This window comes from Astatotilapia calliptera, chromosome 7 (genome assembly GCF_900246225.1).
Source record: "Astatotilapia calliptera chromosome 7, fAstCal1.2, whole genome shotgun sequence".
Taxonomy (NCBI): domain Eukaryota; kingdom Metazoa; phylum Chordata; class Actinopteri; order Cichliformes; family Cichlidae; genus Astatotilapia; species Astatotilapia calliptera.
The window spans coordinates 27,538,779-27,557,786 of NC_039308.1; the positions used below are offsets into that span (position 1 = coordinate 27,538,779).

At 40.8% G+C, this 19,008-nt stretch overlaps 1 protein-coding gene across 2 annotated transcripts in view; it reads left to right on the plus strand.

Moving 5' to 3' along the window:
• The window catches only part of LOC113025921 (tankyrase-1-like), a 112,550-nt gene that overhangs the window by 34,986 nt on the left and 58,556 nt on the right, over positions 1–19,008 (plus strand). For both annotated transcript variants that reach the window (XM_026174178.1, XM_026174179.1), the window contains 2 exons: positions 6,727–6,763; positions 9,499–9,574. In XM_026174178.1, the coding sequence (XP_026029963.1) occupies positions 6,727–6,763; positions 9,499–9,574 (113 nt within the window). The remainder of the gene's footprint in view (positions 1–6,726; positions 6,764–9,498; positions 9,575–19,008) is intronic.

Consider the following 19,008-nt stretch of genomic DNA (forward strand, 5'->3'; position numbering starts at 1 on the left):
GTATTGTGACTGTTTGACATTGACTTGTATGACCCTGGACACACACACACACACACACACACACACACACACACACACACACACACACACACACACACGTACGTGCATATACAGACATTCACACAAATGCACATATGCAAAAAAAGAGAGCCTGCTTTCAAGCACACAACAATTGGAATTCAAATGGTGATCGCTGGTGTCTACTGCACTCTGCTAAGGCACTGTCTGGCACACACACACACACACACATAATATCATCATTCAGGAGGCAGCTAGCCTGTCCTGAGCTTTAACATGTCCTTGTCTCTTCTGTTTGGAGTCAGCAGGATTGTCCCCCCACCCCACACACACACACACACACACACTCGCTCTCTCGCTCTCGCTCTCTCTCTCTCTCTCGCTCGCTCTCTCGCTCTCTCTCTCTCTCGCTCTGTCAGATGTTTTCATACATACTAAAGCACATCCTCCTCTTATATCACATAGTTGCCTGTCTGTTATTACTGGAAAATACGTCGAAGCATCCAAACACCACGCTGTAATCTGAAAGACTACTCTCCTATTAATATGTGACATTTTAAGTATTTTGCTGTCCCACTGACTCACTATCACTTACCATGAGTGAGCAGTCGTGGTCTGACGTGATCCATTTTAAAAGCAGCCATCTGTTCACGTCCTATGCTGCTCTTTGTTTTTTTTCTCCTCTCAGTCATGTTATTTTACCCTCGCAGAAAGGGGATGTTCAATCGCTCAACATGTTTGCATCTTTATAATTGATTAGAGAAGCATTCCAGTAGCTTTGCTTGTAGTAAAATTTGTGTTTTATTGATGAGTGATTTGATTGAGTGTTTTGAGCCACTGTAATATACTTTTCTGGTCTTATATGAACTTCATTAACATCAAATTTTAATGTCTAGGATATCTTTCCTTTTATTAGCTGTGGCAGAACTTAAAATACCTCAAGTATCTGACCTTGTTTACCACTCCTGTGAAGTGGTCCCTCTGAGACCACTACCAGGCAGCATTAATGGACAGGTGTTTTTCAGGTTGTGCTCTTTATTCAGCAGAGTCCTTATCTGTAATGAATTTGCTTTACTGTCTGTCGTTGGACAAAGCTTGAATTATTGATTTTCTGGTGCACTGACTTTTGTTCTGCCAGATCCCGCTTTGTGTACAGATTGTATCCAAAGCGTTTTAAAGTGCCACACACTGTCCCCTATAAAAATATTCAGTCCAGCAACAGTTTAATGCTGAGAAAAGCCCTCAATACCCTTTAATTGTTTGTTTTCTTTTCCATTATCTATCACAGTGCTAAAATTAAGCTATTTTCCACATTTTACTTGAACAAGCTTCTGAAATCTGAATAAATTCCACTTGAGTGCCATCTGAATGCTGCTTCAGTGGAAGGAAACAGCTAAAGGAAGTCTGACCTCTTGTTCAAAGGACTTACCATTTGTCACTCTCCCAAATTGTCTTAAATTCACATGCTGACCACAAAGTACTGCAAAACATGGCTTTCTTATTCTATAATTTTTTAAAAATGTAATTTTATTTTAAATGATTTTAAAACCACGAAACTTCCCGAGGACCTCCAAGTTTAAAATAGGTGGACTTTCTTGCCCACTTCTTTCCATGGAAGAATGATATGAAAGCTGACCACTATCAAAAAGGAGTATGTGTCATTAGTCATGTTTTGAAGTGGTGCCTGAAGCCTAGAAGCAAAAAGGGAGCAGAACTAACAGCTAACCTTTTGTTGTCCTTACTTGATATCTGTGTGTGAGAGATGCTAATTAAAACTGCTGAGCCGCAGTTAGTTTAAATCACTATAGCTTTCAAAGCATCCTTGAATCATCCTGTGGTTGAACGAGGAAGTATATCTCATTTTGTCTGCATTTCAGCTGCTTTATTTCTGCACTGTGTGTGACAGCACGCTCAGCTAAACATAACAACACTGAATATGTTTGCATTCAGGTGTCAGTTTGGCTTAAATTGAATTAGGAGGCTGAGTCACTCCCTTCCTGCCACTAGTCATAACTCCAAATGTTGTTTTTATTTGAGACTTTTAAGTGAAAAGAGCCGAGCGTTTTAATGCAAAATGCAAGCCTCAGAGGTGAAAATAGTGGGAGTTGAATCAGTTAAGATTTTTTTTTAATTATTATTATTTGCTTAAAAAAAACCCACTGCAACACAGAGAGGTTAATGTCACTGGTGACCTCATCCACTGACACCCACTCATGAATATCAAAAAGCCTTGAGGCTTAAAAGCTTGATTTTAACTCAGTAAAGTTCAAAGTGCCATAACCCTTTGAACTCTGAAAGAAGTTTAAAATGTGACAAATTTATATGACAAGCAAAAGAAAAGCAAAAGCAAAATGCATTTATGTATTCACAGACAAGTGTTACAAAGGCAATGAAATAATGGAGTAATGGATGGAAACAATACAAAATTAACAGCTAGAAAAGCGAGAACACTGGAATATCAAAGCAGGGGAGAATTTATTGGATGAGAACTGCAATAACAACAGGATATACACTCATCTGCCACTTTATTAGGTCCACCTTGCTAGTGTTTTTGCCTCCAGAAATGCCTAAATTCTTCTTGGCCTAGTTTCAACAAGCTGCTGGAAACATTTCTCAGAGACGGTGGTGTCACACAGCTTCTGCAGATTTCATATGGAAGACGATCTGTTTCACCACATAGATCTTGTGACTGTGGAGGCCATTTGAATCATTGTCATGTTCAACCAATCTGAGATAATTTAAGCAGGCATCAGGAGACCAGTAGCAGCGTGAACTGCTATAATGCAGGACTGATCCAAGCTTTTGCGTTTACACCAAATTCTGACCCAGCCATGCATTGCTGCAGTTTAGTTTTGGTGAAGCTGTGTAACTTGTAATGTCAGTTTCCTGTTTTAGCCAACAGCAGTGGCACATGATGTGATCTTCAGCTGCTGTAAGATGTAGTGGTTGTGGTCTTCATAACTTGATTGTAACAAGTTTTTATTTGAGTTACCTTTGCCTTCCATTCAGGTCGATGCAGGAAAATCCTGGTATATCCTAGTATTAGTACCAGCATGCCACGTCAGTCTTTCTTGCTCATTGTGATCCCTGGTTTGAACTTCAGCAGGTCATCTTGACCATGAAAATATAGCAGTAATGAAGAATTACAAATGTTAAAAAATCAAATCAAATCTGGTACACCCATTGCCCAAAATTAAAAGTTAAGCTGACTTTTAAGAAAATCCACATGGGCAGATCTGAGGGAAGCAGACAGAGAAATTCAAAGGTCATATAACACAGTCTGAAAGGTTCGATCACCCCAGGTACTTTTGCTTTTGTTCGGGACAGTGTACTTCACCTTAATCTGCAAGAAAGATGACGATTGAATGTGAAGGAGATCGGCAAATGTGTAGAAGACAAGTCCCCTACCGAAAAAACTCTATCCGTTAATGGAGTCTAATAAGAAAAAAAATACAAAAGTTGTGTGTGATGTTTATCACTAATCAACTTTAACCTCCTAGGACCTGCCGTCCACATATGTGGACATCACATTTTAGGTTGTCCAGACCAAAATACAAAATTTTGCTCTACAAGGGCCTGACATCCACTTACGAGGACATTATACTGCCACTCTTCTATCGAAATTTTAAACAAATATCTTCATATGTGGATCTCATTTTTCTTAGAAACAGAAATCGGGTAAAAAAAAAAAAAAATCTGGTAATTCTTTGTTTTTACATTCATCAGGTCCCAATATGTCGAAATATCAAAGAGAAATTAAACATGAATGCCATGAAAGAGTTCGGGTCTCAGGAGGTTAAACTAAAAGTTCAATAATGTAAATAATAGTAATAAAAATGATGATTAGAACAACATTATGCACCTGGGTTCAGGGATTGTGACTGTCAGGTGTGTAATGGAAGAATGAATCTGTCTCCGAACATAAATTGGTTCTGTACTACATCTTCTAATTTGGTTTCCCGATCTCTCTCTACATGTGTCTCCTTTCTCTTTGTATTCATATTTTTCTATTGTCCTTCCTGTCTGTGCCCCTCTCTGCCTCCCCCACCACCCGCTTCTTCTTCCTCTCACTGTTCTGCCTTAGCCCCCCTAACACCAATTATACTGTGTCAAATCCATACATGTCAGTTTCCAGATCCCTAATCATCCCTTCTCTCTTTCATCTGCAAATCCTTTGTTCCTCCCTCCTCCCTCTTTTCCCTTCTCTGTAACCTTTCTTCTTTGCTCCTCGGCCTATACCCCACCCCTCCGTCTGCTCCATGTACACACAGCAAATCCTCCTCATCCTTTTTCCGGTTATCTCTATCACAGTTACCTCTCCATCTTCTTTTGATTATTTATTAATTTCCCATTTAAATTTTATACACTTTTCCTTTCTCTGTAGTCTCACTCAGAGAGGAACTTTGTTGGGTACATTCGTGTGAATATCGTCTCATGTTTGAATAAGTTCCCATGTCACTTTTCATTAGAAGTCACAAAGACTTTGGTGTTTTACTGGGCAGGCTCTACTTAGCAATGTCAATTTTCTATAGATGATCTTGTTTACAATCCTGTCTTTCTCCAATATTTAGAGTTAACCAAGTGGAACATGTTCATTTTCTCTTTTTTACCACATTTTACTAACGAAACTGAACTGCTAATAAGCTTCTGCGTTTTATCTACCAAAGCTTTTTATAGAATAAAGATTAAAAGTGGACTCCTTTTAACATGCTGCAGCAACAGACCAAACCAAGCCAGTGGAAAAAAAAAAATGAACCCAAAAACTTTCAAGCTGCATACTTTATCTCATGATACAGTAACTTAAGCATTCTCTGTCAGAGTATGTGCTTAATATGTTAATATCCTAATTTTTTTGAGCCTATTTTTGTTTTAGCTTCAGTTTCCTGTTCCCTTTCAGTCGATTCACTCTTTACGACACATAAGTATGGGATATGATGCCCCCTCTATTCACACCTTCAGGCAGATGACCTGTGATGACATGCACAGGGCCCCACCTGCACATATGTACCTTGGTCATCACAGTCATCCCTCAGTTCTTATGATTTTTACCTCACTACGAATACTTCTGCTCTGCTGGGCTAGATAGCTGTTGCTAATTAGCTCCTTTGCACTACAGCGATCAGCGCAATGCATTGCATGTCTGCCTGGGGATTGCTCACGCTAGGAGCTAAGCCTGTGTGTTTTGTCGCCAGCTCTGTCGCTTGACCCTGGAAAGACAGGTGAAGTTTGTGGAAAAAGTGCTGGGACGGACAACTGTCGCACGCACTACCCTCTCCTCTCTAAGTCTAGGCCCCTGGCTTCAATTAGCTGGGCTGACCTCATGGAATATGTTGATGGGGGTTAACCGAAGATGAGCCGAAACCATGCAGGAGCGCTGACCAAGCCCGTGCTCCCCATGCTTGGTCAGCGCTCCTGCATGGTCCCCATAAGTTCAGCTCGACTCAACTCAATTTGGTTCTTGTGGGTGTTTTCATTAGCAGGTAGTACCTGGTACCAGGTGTTTTTTTTTTTGTTTTTTTTTTAGTTCTTGCTTTGCTAGGGCTTCCAAGTGACCTGAGTAAGTACAAAAATGTGATGTCTACAGACTGCATGCCATCACTTGGCCAGTCACTCAATGAGTCATGAGATTGACTCCTTTACTCCTTCAAAACTGCCATCTAAAAAAAACAAACAAACAAACAGCAACGGAGTAAATGGGTGCACAAAAAGTCTGACAAAAAGGCATACACCTGCAGCAGGTGTATGCCTTTTTGTCGACGTTCTCGACGTTCCCCATTGTTGTGCTAAAAAAAGAAAGAATAAAATTGTTTTTTGTATTTACTCATGTGTAGGTAAGATTTTATAGAGGGGGTTTTATTATCCATGATTTTATTTTAATATTACTGTAAAATTGGTGATTTTATTTTTAGTCCCCAGTTATCTATAACCACAAACCCTGAAGTAGGGCCAGTAATGCCAAACAGGCATAAATAAATATGGAAGTCAGTCCAGGAGTATTACAGATGTGTTCCTCCCCCACCCAAGAACATCTGTTTCAGTGGCAGAAAAGACACATAGAGGAAGTTGTGAGTGTTTTGACTATAGTGTATGAGGGAGGCAGGGCTATGCGAGAGGGAGCGCAAGAGGGTGAGGAAGCAGGGGGAGGGGTTTGTTTATTTCAGTTTTTTTTCTTTTCTTTTTTTTTAAATGGTAACTGCGCCTCCTGAGCCCAGGGGGGGGGGGGAGGCAGGAAGACAGAGATAGGAAAAGAGGAGAGAGAGGGTGACTGAGAGAGGAACAGGAATGATGGAGAACGTGGGACGCTCGTTAGCAATATGAGCAGCGGCCGAGACACCGGAGACAAACGCGGCGAAGGAGAGAAGGATGGAGAGACGCACGGGCGGATAGAGGCAGAGCTTGTGTCGGTCCTCCGCTCGTCGCCCAAACAATGAACGTGCTGTGGTCGCTGCCGGCAACACATCGTCACGGCAACCGGAGCCAGAGGGGTGCGCGCTGAGTGAGAATAGCAGAGAGGAGAGAAAGAGGAGGAGGTGGAGAAGGGGGTGTGGGGGGTGGAGAGGGATAGAAAGAAAGATGGTGTCTTCCCCCAATAGTCAATGTGCGAGTTTTTACATGGCTCCTCTCTGCGCTTGATCATGTGTGTCTGTGTGTGGTTGATGTGTGTTACTGGCCAGTTGTCTGACACCATGATCTTCTGTAACCATCTAGGTGAATACAAGAAGGATGAGCTGCTGGAGGCGGCAAGGTGAGTACCAGAGTCTGCATGCTCTTCTTTGTTTTCATTTTTGTCATGCTCCCTCTCCTGCTTTCTTGCCTCTTTAAGCCTCCCTCTCATCTCTTGTTCCCCTGCTTACTTTCTTCTCAGCTTGACTCGCTGCTGTGGTTTCCCGTACCCATTTCTACTCTTCATGTATCTCCTTTCGCCCTCCACGTCTGATACCCTTTATTTTATTTCTCTGTTGTTGTTGTTGTTTTTTCATCCTCCACACTCGTTTGTTGTTTCCCATCAGAGTTCTCTTATTTCTGATTTCCTGCATGTTCCTGCCACTCATGCTCTTCTCTTCTCTTCTGTTTACTTGCCTCCTGATTTTTTTTCTTTTCTTTGCTTCCTATTTGTCAAACCGTTTATCACTTGAGCCTCTTTTTTTTTTTTTGCACACACACTCAGCTCCCACACTAGACAGGTTTTTCAGATATAGAAAGCTCAGTACTTTTGAGCCAGTGACACTTGTGCATTTTGGAGGCATGTTATGGTTGCAGGCAGTGCATGTGGGCTGTGAGTGTGTGTGTGTGTGCACTTGTGTGTGTCTGCCTGTTTCCATCTCTGGGCATGTGGAAGTGGAAAAGCTTTCATTTAGGATTGCGTGTGGGTGGCTGATCGCTCCAGTAGACCCCCTCCTGTCTCCCGCTCTTCCAGCCATGCACAGATGCACGCGCACATGCACACACACACACACACACACACAATCGTAAGGCAGCAGCTGGCCCAGTATAGCATTACCACTGTATTATGGGGTCAGTAGGCTGTTTAAGTGTGAACTGTGATCCCACTGTGGCGCTCTCACAGCTGAGCCACTGACTGGCTTATCACACATGTAATTTTCCAGAATGTTTTTATTTTTTCTTGGTGTGTGTGTGTATGTGCGCGCGCGCGTGTGTGCGCGTGTGCGAGCAAAAGAAATTTTTTTTTAAAATTTCTCTTCTTTTGTTTTTAACCTTTTCATTTATGGGCCGGATAGCTTTCTTGAGGAGTGCAGTGGCTCAATATATTCTTAATGTATGTGACAGCAAATATTAGACAAGGCAGCTGATGCAGAAAGATGTCTGCCCAGTGAGGCAAATCTGTCCCTTTAAGGCCGTCAGTCAGCTGACAAGAAACTCTGTGGTGATCTGTAAAATGGTATCTGATGATGATGGTGATGCTACTTGGAGGGAAACAATAAGTGTCACTCCTCACCTCGTTGGCACTACAGGCAAAACAGGAAATTCTCCTTTTCAGCAGTTGTGCCAAAATCGTATTTTCACTGATCAATAGCTCAATCATACCCACCGATCAGCTGCATTACATGTAGCATGCCACGTTAGAAAAATCAGGAGGTGTACTAGTTGCCAAAACAACCAGCAACTGTGATGTTACTTTGGCACACACCATATTGCAAAAACAACCACAACGATAAACTGTTTGTAACCCTGCTAGCTTCTTGTAGCTAATAGGCAACAACTGTACTACTATAAGGTTTTAATGGTGGAGCTTACGTGCTTTAAACATACAGATTAAGTGCATTGGAACCTTTTTAACAGGATGAAAGTTGGATGTAAGTTGCAGGTGGGCTGTTGCTTTAGTCAGGGCTGTGAGTGTAAAAGAACTGCATTTCTGAAAACATTAAGAGACATAGCCAGAAGCTGGTCCATTAATCAACTTAAATGGTTTGAGAAATTTATTGGCTTATTCTTTTTTTATTTTTGCAGTCAGCTGCTCGGTGTAACTTCCTGATAGTGGCAAGAAAGCAGCGTAACATATTTCAGAAAATAGTGAGATATTCCTTCAATTTTTGACTAATTTCAGATAATATTCATGGCCACAGTGTAAACAAATATCCAACACATCATGCATCAAAAAGGAAGTCTCTCTTGTATTTGCTAACAGTCCTTGGAAAAGAAATAGAAGGAAAAAGGGGAAGCCACTGCATACTGGAACTAGAGGTGGACAGGAAAAATTGCAGAAGAAGAGAGCAGGAGGAAAATAGAGGAGATAACTATGAGGAGGGGAGAACTAAGAGATGGGAGGTAATGGTGGTTGGAATGGGGTGAAAAGCAGCTACGAGAGTGAGGAAACATGGAAACTTCACTCTGGGAGAAGGACTGGATGTGAATGTTTTTTTTTTTTTTTTTTTGGTTTTTTTTTAAAAAATAGAGTATGAAAAATATAGACACAAAGAGAAGGAAGGAGAGGTCCAATCAAAGAAGGGATAAAAGAATTAAAGAGGAACATGGAAGAATGGGAAAGTAATCCTTTTTTTAAACCAACTGACAGCTTCTTATTTTATGGCTGTCGGGGTGGATGGTAGTTGGATTGGCTGCTGCCTTGGCATCACTTCCTGGTGGTCATCCAATGTCAGGCCAGTCAGTCCAAGAACCAGGAAACACAGATCAGCAGTACAGACAAAATCTTAATTCCTCTTTAGCTAGGTGGCCAAAGAGGCATCTCTAATTGATTTTCATGGCATATTGCACTCAATTGTGCAGGAAAACACTAGTCCATCCAGCATCGGTCCATCCTCCAAACATTTCCTCTGCCAGTACGTTTTTGCAGATCAAATTTCTCAGGCTTTTTGCCTCAATCTCAAGCTTCTTATCTAATTTTCCCTCATTTTCTCTCCTCCATACTGCTGCAGAGCAACGGTGCTAATCCTCGGTGGTGGCAGTGATTGTTTTCTGTCTAACGTTTGTGTGTTTATGTATGTGTGTGTGCATTTGCAGGAGTGGAAACGAGGAGAAGCTAATGGCCTTGCTTACGCCGCTCAACGTCAACTGCCATGCGAGCGATGGCCGCAAGGTAAGAGTAAAGCGTGTATGCACAAAAGCGTATCCACCCACACAGAGTCGAGCAATAATAAGCTCATCACTCATTTCCTGAGTGACTGAACAACTCGGAGGGGTTTTAGGGGTACAAAACCAACCAACTGGTGGTTTTATTTTATTATTTCGCCCAGAAAAGTTAAACAAATGCTGGTATTGGCTGCTGTGGGCCTTGGCTTTATGAAATAATCCTAGCACTCACCAGCAGGCTTAGCCTTTCTCGGCTGTCAGTCAATAAAATGAATAGATGAAGACACAAAACCTTCTGTGAATAAATTAGTACCCGTGCTGAACAATAGCAGAGGATGGCAGGACGCACGGTACTGTCACACTCAGGGATACGGTCTCTGAAACAAAGGTACAGTTTTTGTTTTTTTTCCTTCTTTTACAGCTGATTGAAGTATATGCAAATTGTGAAGTTACCCCCCCAATAGCATACTTGTATTTGAATGTCTGCACTACTGCAGTTGCATGTACATGGATTAGCTTTGAATAGTAAGAAGAGTGAAGAATGGATTCAGGTGTGTTCATTGATAGTAATGAAAATGACACAGTTCCCATCCTATTCCTCATTCAAAGCAAATTATTTTGTGCAAAATGAGCCGAGGCTTTGAAGGACACACAGTTAAGGGTAACCTTTAACACGAAGGTATTTATATAAAAGATAAAATAGTAAAGCTAAAGTTGCAGGTATGATTTATTAAGAGTTATAGGCTTAAAAACCCAGCTTATCTGCTCCATAAGGCCTGTAAAGATGTAGTGTGATTGACAGAATGGCTAGCAACATGCTTGAACGACCTCTGAGCAGCCTTTTTGATAATACCATTGATAATTCTGACTGGCTGTGGAGAAATTTGTGAGAACTTGAAACCAGTGAGAGATGCCCAGACAGAAATCTTTCACATAAAATATCTATAAGTGGTCAAACCTTGGCAGAACTTTTGAGTACTCTTCACTCAGAAATATAAGGTGACTAAGATTGTTCAGCCTTGGCAGAGCTTTGCAATCTCTTCACAACCTTCATGCTTAAGCAACACACAACCTTGGTCAAGTTGTTTTCTTGTAGTTTCTGTATAATGCTCAGTTTTGGATTATAAAAATCGTCTTCAAAAATTCCTGAATCCACATCTACATCCAGATCGACTCGAAAAATCACTTGTTTGGCCAAGGCACCATCTCTGGTAAGATTTTCACTCCAGTCTCTTTGTAACCTTCAGTAATCATTCTAACAAACAGACAAACTGAACCAGTCATATAACCTTGTTGGCAGAGGCAACAAGCAAATCTGTCCGTTGTCATGTGGAGTTCAAGCCCTTGATGAGATGCCCAGTTTGTAAGACACTGTAGGTACAGTAGCTTGAGTCTAAAATGCAAGTCATGTGAAGGGATGAATAGAGTCCCTCCTTTTAAAGACATTTTAGAGACATTAAATTAAATTTGTGAAATTAGCTTTGATTTAAATTAATGGTCATCTTGGAACAGTTCTCCGAACATGTCCAAGGGAGAGTAAAGGAAAGCCCGGTTAATTAGGAGGCACCCAAGTGTGGGCTCATTTCCAGTACTGTCAGATGCAAAGCTCAACATACTGAAAGCTGCTTAGTGAATTGGAAGCACAGTTTACAACTTTTCCCATAATGGTCATATGGAGGGTATATTGCAGAGTTCCTTAGGGTCCTAAAATTGAGTCTAAAATGCTATCAATCATCTAAAGTTTAAGCCTTTAAAATGTCTCATTTGACGGGTCATAAAAATGTATTGAATTTTGGAAGCTAATGTTGTAGAGAGTTGATTGCACATTCAGTCTTTTAAATGTTATTGTAATGATTACACTAAAACAAAAATAGCAATATGGATGCAATAACGACAAATAAAAGTTGCGTGGCTTAGTCAGAACCTGCTGTAGTTTTTGTGTCAGAATCTGGTGTGTGGGCTGGCTCAATATCTCCTCCCATAAAACAAAAATAGCAACTTTCGATCAAAAAAAGGATTAAAAAAGTAGAAGTTAAAAATCTTCTTGTTATGAGAGCATTCAACAAGAACAGTTGGAAAAACCCAGTTTGCAAACTTTTGCAAAAAAAAAAAAAAGAAACAGAGTTACTGTCAACAAGTCAGAAAGACTTGAAGTGGACAAAAGATGCCGCCGATGTTTCCCATCGCCCAATAATGTTCTATATTTACATTAGGACCATTACCAAGTGCAACCCATGTATAACTCACTCTGTAGCAACAATTTTAACTCTTATATCTTTCTTTGGGGACAATGTTTGAACACTAACAGGAAGATCAGGGATGTTCTGGACTTGGGACATGATGGCTTGATGGCTTAACACCAGTCAAAGAAAAACAGAGCTGATAGATGTCAACTGCTTTAACTCTTTCCCCCATAAAGATAAGACATTATTACAGAAACTACTCAGTTTGGAAAAGAGCTTCAATATACTCCTAGTAGGGCTAATGAGTTAAACCATGCCGACCAATTGTGACTAGACAAATTCATTTGTTTACTCTTCAAGCCTCTTTGGGACTCCATTTTCCCTTTCTTACAACTATAGATGTGAATTAGGACTTCAATAACATTCATAATGGTCTAAAGTAAACTTTCGGAAACCCTAATTATAATTAGACCTTTTACTTAGTTGAATAATGCTACAGTTGAATAATAATAATAATAATAAAAGTGAGATGAGACTGTAGCAGTCAGCTAAGGTTGCAGTTTGAAGTTAATTCTGATCTCATTAGCTTGCAGAGGATAAAGTGAGAACTTAGAACTTGAAAGAATGCCAGCCACGCTAAATGAAATGCCAGGTACAACACCAAAAGTACACAGCCCTACAGAGAAAAGTGCTGTATTATATCCTGTTAACTTAATGGAGAAACTTTTGTGACTACAGCCTCACCGCATGCGTCCGCAGGGAGCCCTGAGCCTAAGGTTGAGCTCTGCTGCATTGCAGCAGCACATCTGGCTTATGACTGATTAGTCCCTCGGATGAATAACTGGAAGGAGAAGCAAACTACTCTTCTAGTTTTGTATTTTTGTAGCTTTAGTTGAAGTACTCCCTCTGGCCTTGCACATTACTGTTTTCCAGCCTGACAGAAATAAAACCTTGTTTTTTCCTTGAGAACAGAGTAAGACAGTTCCACTTTTCAGCAGCAAGTGTCCAAACAGTTTTGTGGTCCCACTTGAGCCCTTATCGAGTCTCTCTTGGGTTTTTTACTCTGAACTGTTATTCTTCTCAGCGGAGAAGAGACTGAGAGTTTAGATTTTCATATTAAACTAAACCCTAAACCCAAAAGTTTGTGCTTGTTGTATGTCAGATTATGTTAGAAGCTCAGCTTGTGACAAGCCACGGTTTTCAATAACAGTAAAGTACTGGCTGCTAGATTACCAAGGTTTTAACTGTTATTTTACAATTTTCCTTTAAACAAGAACAACAGCTTCTTAATGTAAAGTACTGCAGTGGAGTATAATACTGTTATCTGTTGGTTTCTTTGGTTTTCTTACTGTAATCTCCATAAACATGACAGTAAAATGTATTAAAATAAGTTAGATCTATAGCTGCAAAAACAAAAACAAGGTAAACCAGGTGGCAATCTCCATGTTCTTATTAATTTACACTGAATTCAATCCTTTATTTTCTTTTACTATTAGCTTTTATCTAAGGATGTAACAGTACCAGAAATGTAGTAGTTGGTGCTTATACGATGTTATAGGACCTTAGCCTTCAGTATCTGGGCTGCCTGCTCAACCAAGTGGGAGCCTTATGTTTTTATTTTATCTCCAGTACCACTAGAAGAGCAGTTTAGCAAGATTTTGAGTTCAAAATAACCGTTCTTTACTTTGTACTGGGCTCATTTTATCGTCTCTACTGTCTTTCCCATTAAGTCAGTTATGTTGGCAACCCTCAAAAAAACAAAAAATGAGCAGTAGGTTGTTGCTACTGTTGTGCACACTGTTTACCTGAGATGACCATATTAGGCATATGTAGGGATATGCTCTGTATACAGAGCCAGATTCATTTGAAACTTTGCTCATGTTCATGTACATCAAATATTGTAACCGTATATATAAAAGAAAATGAGGAAAATCCAAACAGGTCTACTTTAATCTATTTAGGTCCATTCACTCCTTATCATAAGAGTGTCCTCGATATGAATTGCACTCAGTTTAGTACAGTAGGGCTAATAGGAAATGATCATTCTCCCCTCAAAATGATCGATTTATGGAGAATTGTCCATAAATCGATCAACTATGTCCTCTGATTACACAGCATATGTTTGAATTTCTTTGCAGTGCGTGCTAAATGAGTGATGATAGGGACTGAAGATGGATTATAAGCAGACTGAAGGCACAGAGTTGAAACATGAGTGGGACTCAACATGGCACCATACAATGAAATGTTATAGCAGCTTGCTGTTACTATTTTTCTCCCTTGAGGCATCAACATGCTCAGTGTGTAGCGCTATTCAGAAAAATCAGTACATTCCCTTTATTTTTTTAAAGCATTTTTTTTTTTACATTTCGAGTTTTAACTTAGTGATCTGGTTATATATTTTTTTTCAGTAAACAGATATCTGCAATTTATTGGTCACCGATGCAAAACGTGCAGTACATTATTGGTTGCTATGGCAACTGCTGGGACAACCAGGGAGCCAAAGAGATCCTTTCACCCTATACTTTTGGTAACTGTCATATTAATGCTACAACAGCCTTGAGGAGGCTCTTTCCTCTAATTATGGGTACTTGGGTGTGTTGTTGATGATACTCAGCTGCAGCTTGTATTCATCACATCACTCCCGTATCCGTAATTGTGAGAGAGCATCCTCTAGCTATTATCTGTGCAGGTGGCCTGCTGGGGATGTGAGACCCCAGAGGGAAAACCGTATAATTTGAAATTCTTTGGATATGCAGGGGACAACTGCAACGGATCATTGAGGGACGCCGAAATTTAATGGAGCATGAGTATAGAAACATGCAGCCTCATCCAGAGAATAAAAATTGTGTTCAGACAGATACTGAAATGACCTCTTCTACTTAATCTGTATTTGTAATGCTCTTTAATTGCCTGGGCTGAAAGCACTCGTGCAGGGTAGGTGGAATACATTTGCACTCCAGTGCAGATTCATCCTCACTATGGTCTTAGGGTATTTTAATGGGGGGTACGACTAACAGAAATGATTGAATTCTACTTACTGGTTGTAGATATTGGTTGAAACTGGGGGATAGTAAAAACTTTTGCAGTTGTCACCCATCCTTTCACTTAAGCAACCAAAGCACAGTCGCCTGATGGAAAGTGTCAGAATAAAAACACTCAGTTGCAGAAAATGAAATAATGGGTATTACATAATACAGATGCAAATTCTTAATGTAATGTGTGTAAAAAAGCAAGCGTGGCATGTAGCATAAAGGTATCCTGATGGTTGGAAACACTGCCAGTGAGCTATATTAATGCAGGCCATTCTCATGAAATAGGATTATTATAATATACACAGGCATTTGCCCCAAGTTCTGAAAAAACAACACACATTTTTTTCATTGAAGTATGCAGATATGCAAAACGTACATAACTTAACCAGCACTTTTATAACAAAATCTGCAATATTTCAACGTATAAAATATTGACATTTATCATCATAAACAAGAGGGGAGCATCACACTCACACAGATAATGAAAGGGCACTACACAGAGCCTGGAAGAGTCCTAATGATTGATAATAATGGTACTCCTCTTTAAAATTAAACAAGAGTCACTGCCGTCTCTTTCGGTCTTCCTCTCTTCTCCAGCCTCTTGTTCTCCATTTCAATTTAATTAGATATGGCACAGACTCTCAGTCTCTCCCTTTTCAACCACACATGCGTACACACACACTCCCACGAACAAACAAAGATCTGGAGCATAAATGTTATTTGCAGACGGCTCTTCGAGAATTAAAAAGCTCTGCTTGTATACAACATACATGAGAAGAGACGCACAGAGGGAAGGCAAACAGACAGAAAGAGAAACAGACCTTATGCCCAAAAGTATGTGGACAGGCTACGGTCAGAGTCAAAGCTTTAATCAATCACAAACAGAATGCTGTCTTACGGGTAATTGGCGTATCCGTAATGCTCTTTAGCTACATTAACAAACAGCTCATCTCCCTCAGTGTGTGAGCTCCCGATAGTTAGCAGTTTTAGAAAGAGAAGTAGTCTGGTGCGAGGATAAAGAAGAGCTGGCATGGAAAAAAGAAGCTGTGTCGGTTCTTTGAGCACAATTTTGTTATATGTGATGCAGGATTAAGCTACAAGGTACGTAATTACTACAAGGGAGGGGAAAAAACACATTAGCTTTGTTTCAGTATCTTCAAACAGCCACGTCACTTAATGTGCTGAATAGGGGCAAGTTAAGCAGAAATGCCCAGATCTCCCTCACCCCAGCCACCTCCTCCACCCGTTCTGGGACACACACACACACTAACACACACACACTAACACACACACTAACACAAACACATTCCGATCACAACTGAGAGATGTAATCTCTCCAGCGTGTCCTGGGTCTGCCCTGGTGCCTCCACCCTGTCGGACATGTCTGGAACTCCTCACTTAGGAGGTGCCCGGGAAGCATCCTGGCCTATGGTGTCCTAGTGACATGCCTGTTCATGGACACCCTTATGTTCAAACATGGTTTTAGTTCTGGACAAACTGCCATTAGCACAGAAGCATCAACAATAACAGAACACAACGTCGTGTTCAGGTTGGACAGGCCATTCCTCCCAGTCACATTTTCGGTCTCACTGTCATTTCCCACGTGAGATTCCAAGTCCCTCAGTAGGACAGTGGAGTCACCAGATTGGGCATCTTTCATTACCCTTATCAGGGACCCCCAAGAAGGTTGGGTACTTTACACTGTACTTTGAACATACTGAAAATGTCACGGCTGGTGGAGTGAGCCGTGTGGTGTGGAGGAAAAGGAGGACCCAAAATGCAGCAGTGACTGATGATACGAGTGATGTTTATTTACAAAGTGGAAGTGGCAGAAACAGGCAGTGAGGCATGACAAAACAACTGAAGAAACCTAAACTGGGAGAACTAACTGACAAACCTGAGACCATACAAAAGGGGTGCGGGGCAGAGAGACGCAGAGACAGGAACACCATAGAACGCAGAGATACACGGATGAATGCAGACGAGCCGACAACGAACACAGACCGACACCCACTAAATATACACACACACAAGGTATTCAGGTAATCACACACAGGAGGGAAGAACAGCTGAACCTAATACACATGAGGACCGGAGGAGACAAGCTGAACACAATGACAACTGACACAGACTTTCAGAACAAAACAGGAAATCTAGAACCCGAACCGGACACAAGGGGGGAGGGCACAGAATAACTAGAACAGAGGAAAATAATCACAAAACACAAAACGCTGGGTCAACGACCCAGGACCATGACAGAAAACAGTCAGGACCCAGGCCTGTGTTCAGGTATTTGTGTGTTAGAGTAGGCTCCCTGTCCACCAGAAAAGGGATTGTCCACGTCCAATTAGCTAGCCTCAGCAGCCAGAGATTGGACTGCCAAGGTCCAATCCTCACTGCACTGAACCCTTTGGCCCCTCCTCTTGGGTTCCAAATAAAAGGAGTGAAAGAAAATGTCTACTTTGAAGATTTATATGTATTTGAGAAATACTCATTAGTGCATAAGACAGTTAATCCTGACATTGATTTTATGTGACAATGCCAGCCCTGTGGTCAGGTATTTGCGTCCATTTGGTCATGTGTTGTATGTAGGCCTGTTCCAGTCACTGTTTTCCTCTCCACAGCTCTATTTCTGAACCTCTCCTTCTTATTACACTCCACCACAATATAGATGCCCCTTTGTGTATGTGTGCCTGCATGTGCACGCACTCAGATGATTGAGGAGCCATCAGAGTGGGTTATTATTAACACAGCTGAGTGGATGGTGTTATCAAGCTGCCTCTATTGAAACCTACCGCTTACTCCCATGTACACACACATACATGCACACACACTCTTATAGCTCTCAGATTGCTTCTTTATGAAAATGGCCTATGCTTTCTGACTACCCACTCCGTACACACGGAGGTTCCACATGCGTACTCGTCATGTCTTAAATGTTCAGTTTTACCTTCTTGTAGCTTCTGCTGCACTGATGCTCAGCAGTTGTGCTTGTAATCTAGTTCTCTGTTTGGTTTTCAGGGAATACATTTCAAGTTTTGGATTGTGTCGAGCTGCCTCTGCTGTGAATGTGTGTTTGCATTTGTTTGTGTGTGTTTGAGAATATTGTGAGTTTTTGGATCTATATCTCAGCAGTGAGAATCATCACCCACTTGTGTTCCTGCTGGCACGAACATCAAAGAAATACACAACTAAAGAGCAAGACTCAGTGTTTATCGTTCCCATTTGATGAACAACAAGGGTTTCAAAACTTTTCAGGAATACAGCAGCAAATTTTTAACTCTAAAGAAAAAATGGCTTTGAAATTTGTTTTCAAAATCAGGACCTCTTAGTCTCTTTTGTGTTTTCTTTAAAGAATGTTATTTTTTTACTTTTGATAACTTAAATTAGATGTCAAAAATATTTTTGGAGTCATATAAGAGGTCAGTAAGAAAAAACGAGCAGTGAAAAAATATAAATAGCTTTGCAATATTTATTAAACTTCCAAGTATTTATATAAATAATTACAATTTTTGACCCCTGTATTCTAATTTTTGCCTCATAACTTTTGCACTGTCCACTTCCTGCTGTGACAAAACAAATTTCCCACGTGTGGGACTAATAAAGGTTATCTTATCTTATCTTATCTTAGTTCTGGGAGCAGAAACTCCTTGTTGAAGCCAGAGGTCAGAGAAAGATGGTCAGACTGTGTTGAGCTTTTGAGGAGACAACAGTAACTCAAGTAACTTCTGTGAAGGTTCTCAAATAACCACTTGTTACAACCAAGGTATACCGAAGAGCATCTCTAAAAGTGCAACAAAGCAAAGCTAGAAGCAGCAGAAGACCACACCAGGTGCCACTTCTGTTAGCTAAAAGCAGGATACCAAGCCAGATGTCTATTCATATTAATGTACAGAATTCACCTGCTTGCTGCTACTACTGCACATTCACCCAATGTGTGTGTGTGTGTGTGTATGTATGTATGTATGTATATATATATATATATATATATATATATATATATATATATATATATATATATAAAACCACCCAGCACGCCCCTGCGGGCGGTTTATCCTTCAAGCTCGGGTCCTCTACCAGAGGCCTGGGAGCTTGAGGGTCCTGCGCAGTATCTTAGCTGTTCCCAGGACTGCGCTCTTCTGGACAGAGATCTCCGATGTTATTCCCGGGATCTGCTGGAGCCACTCGCCTAGCTTGGGAGTCACTGCACCTAGTGCTCCGATTAC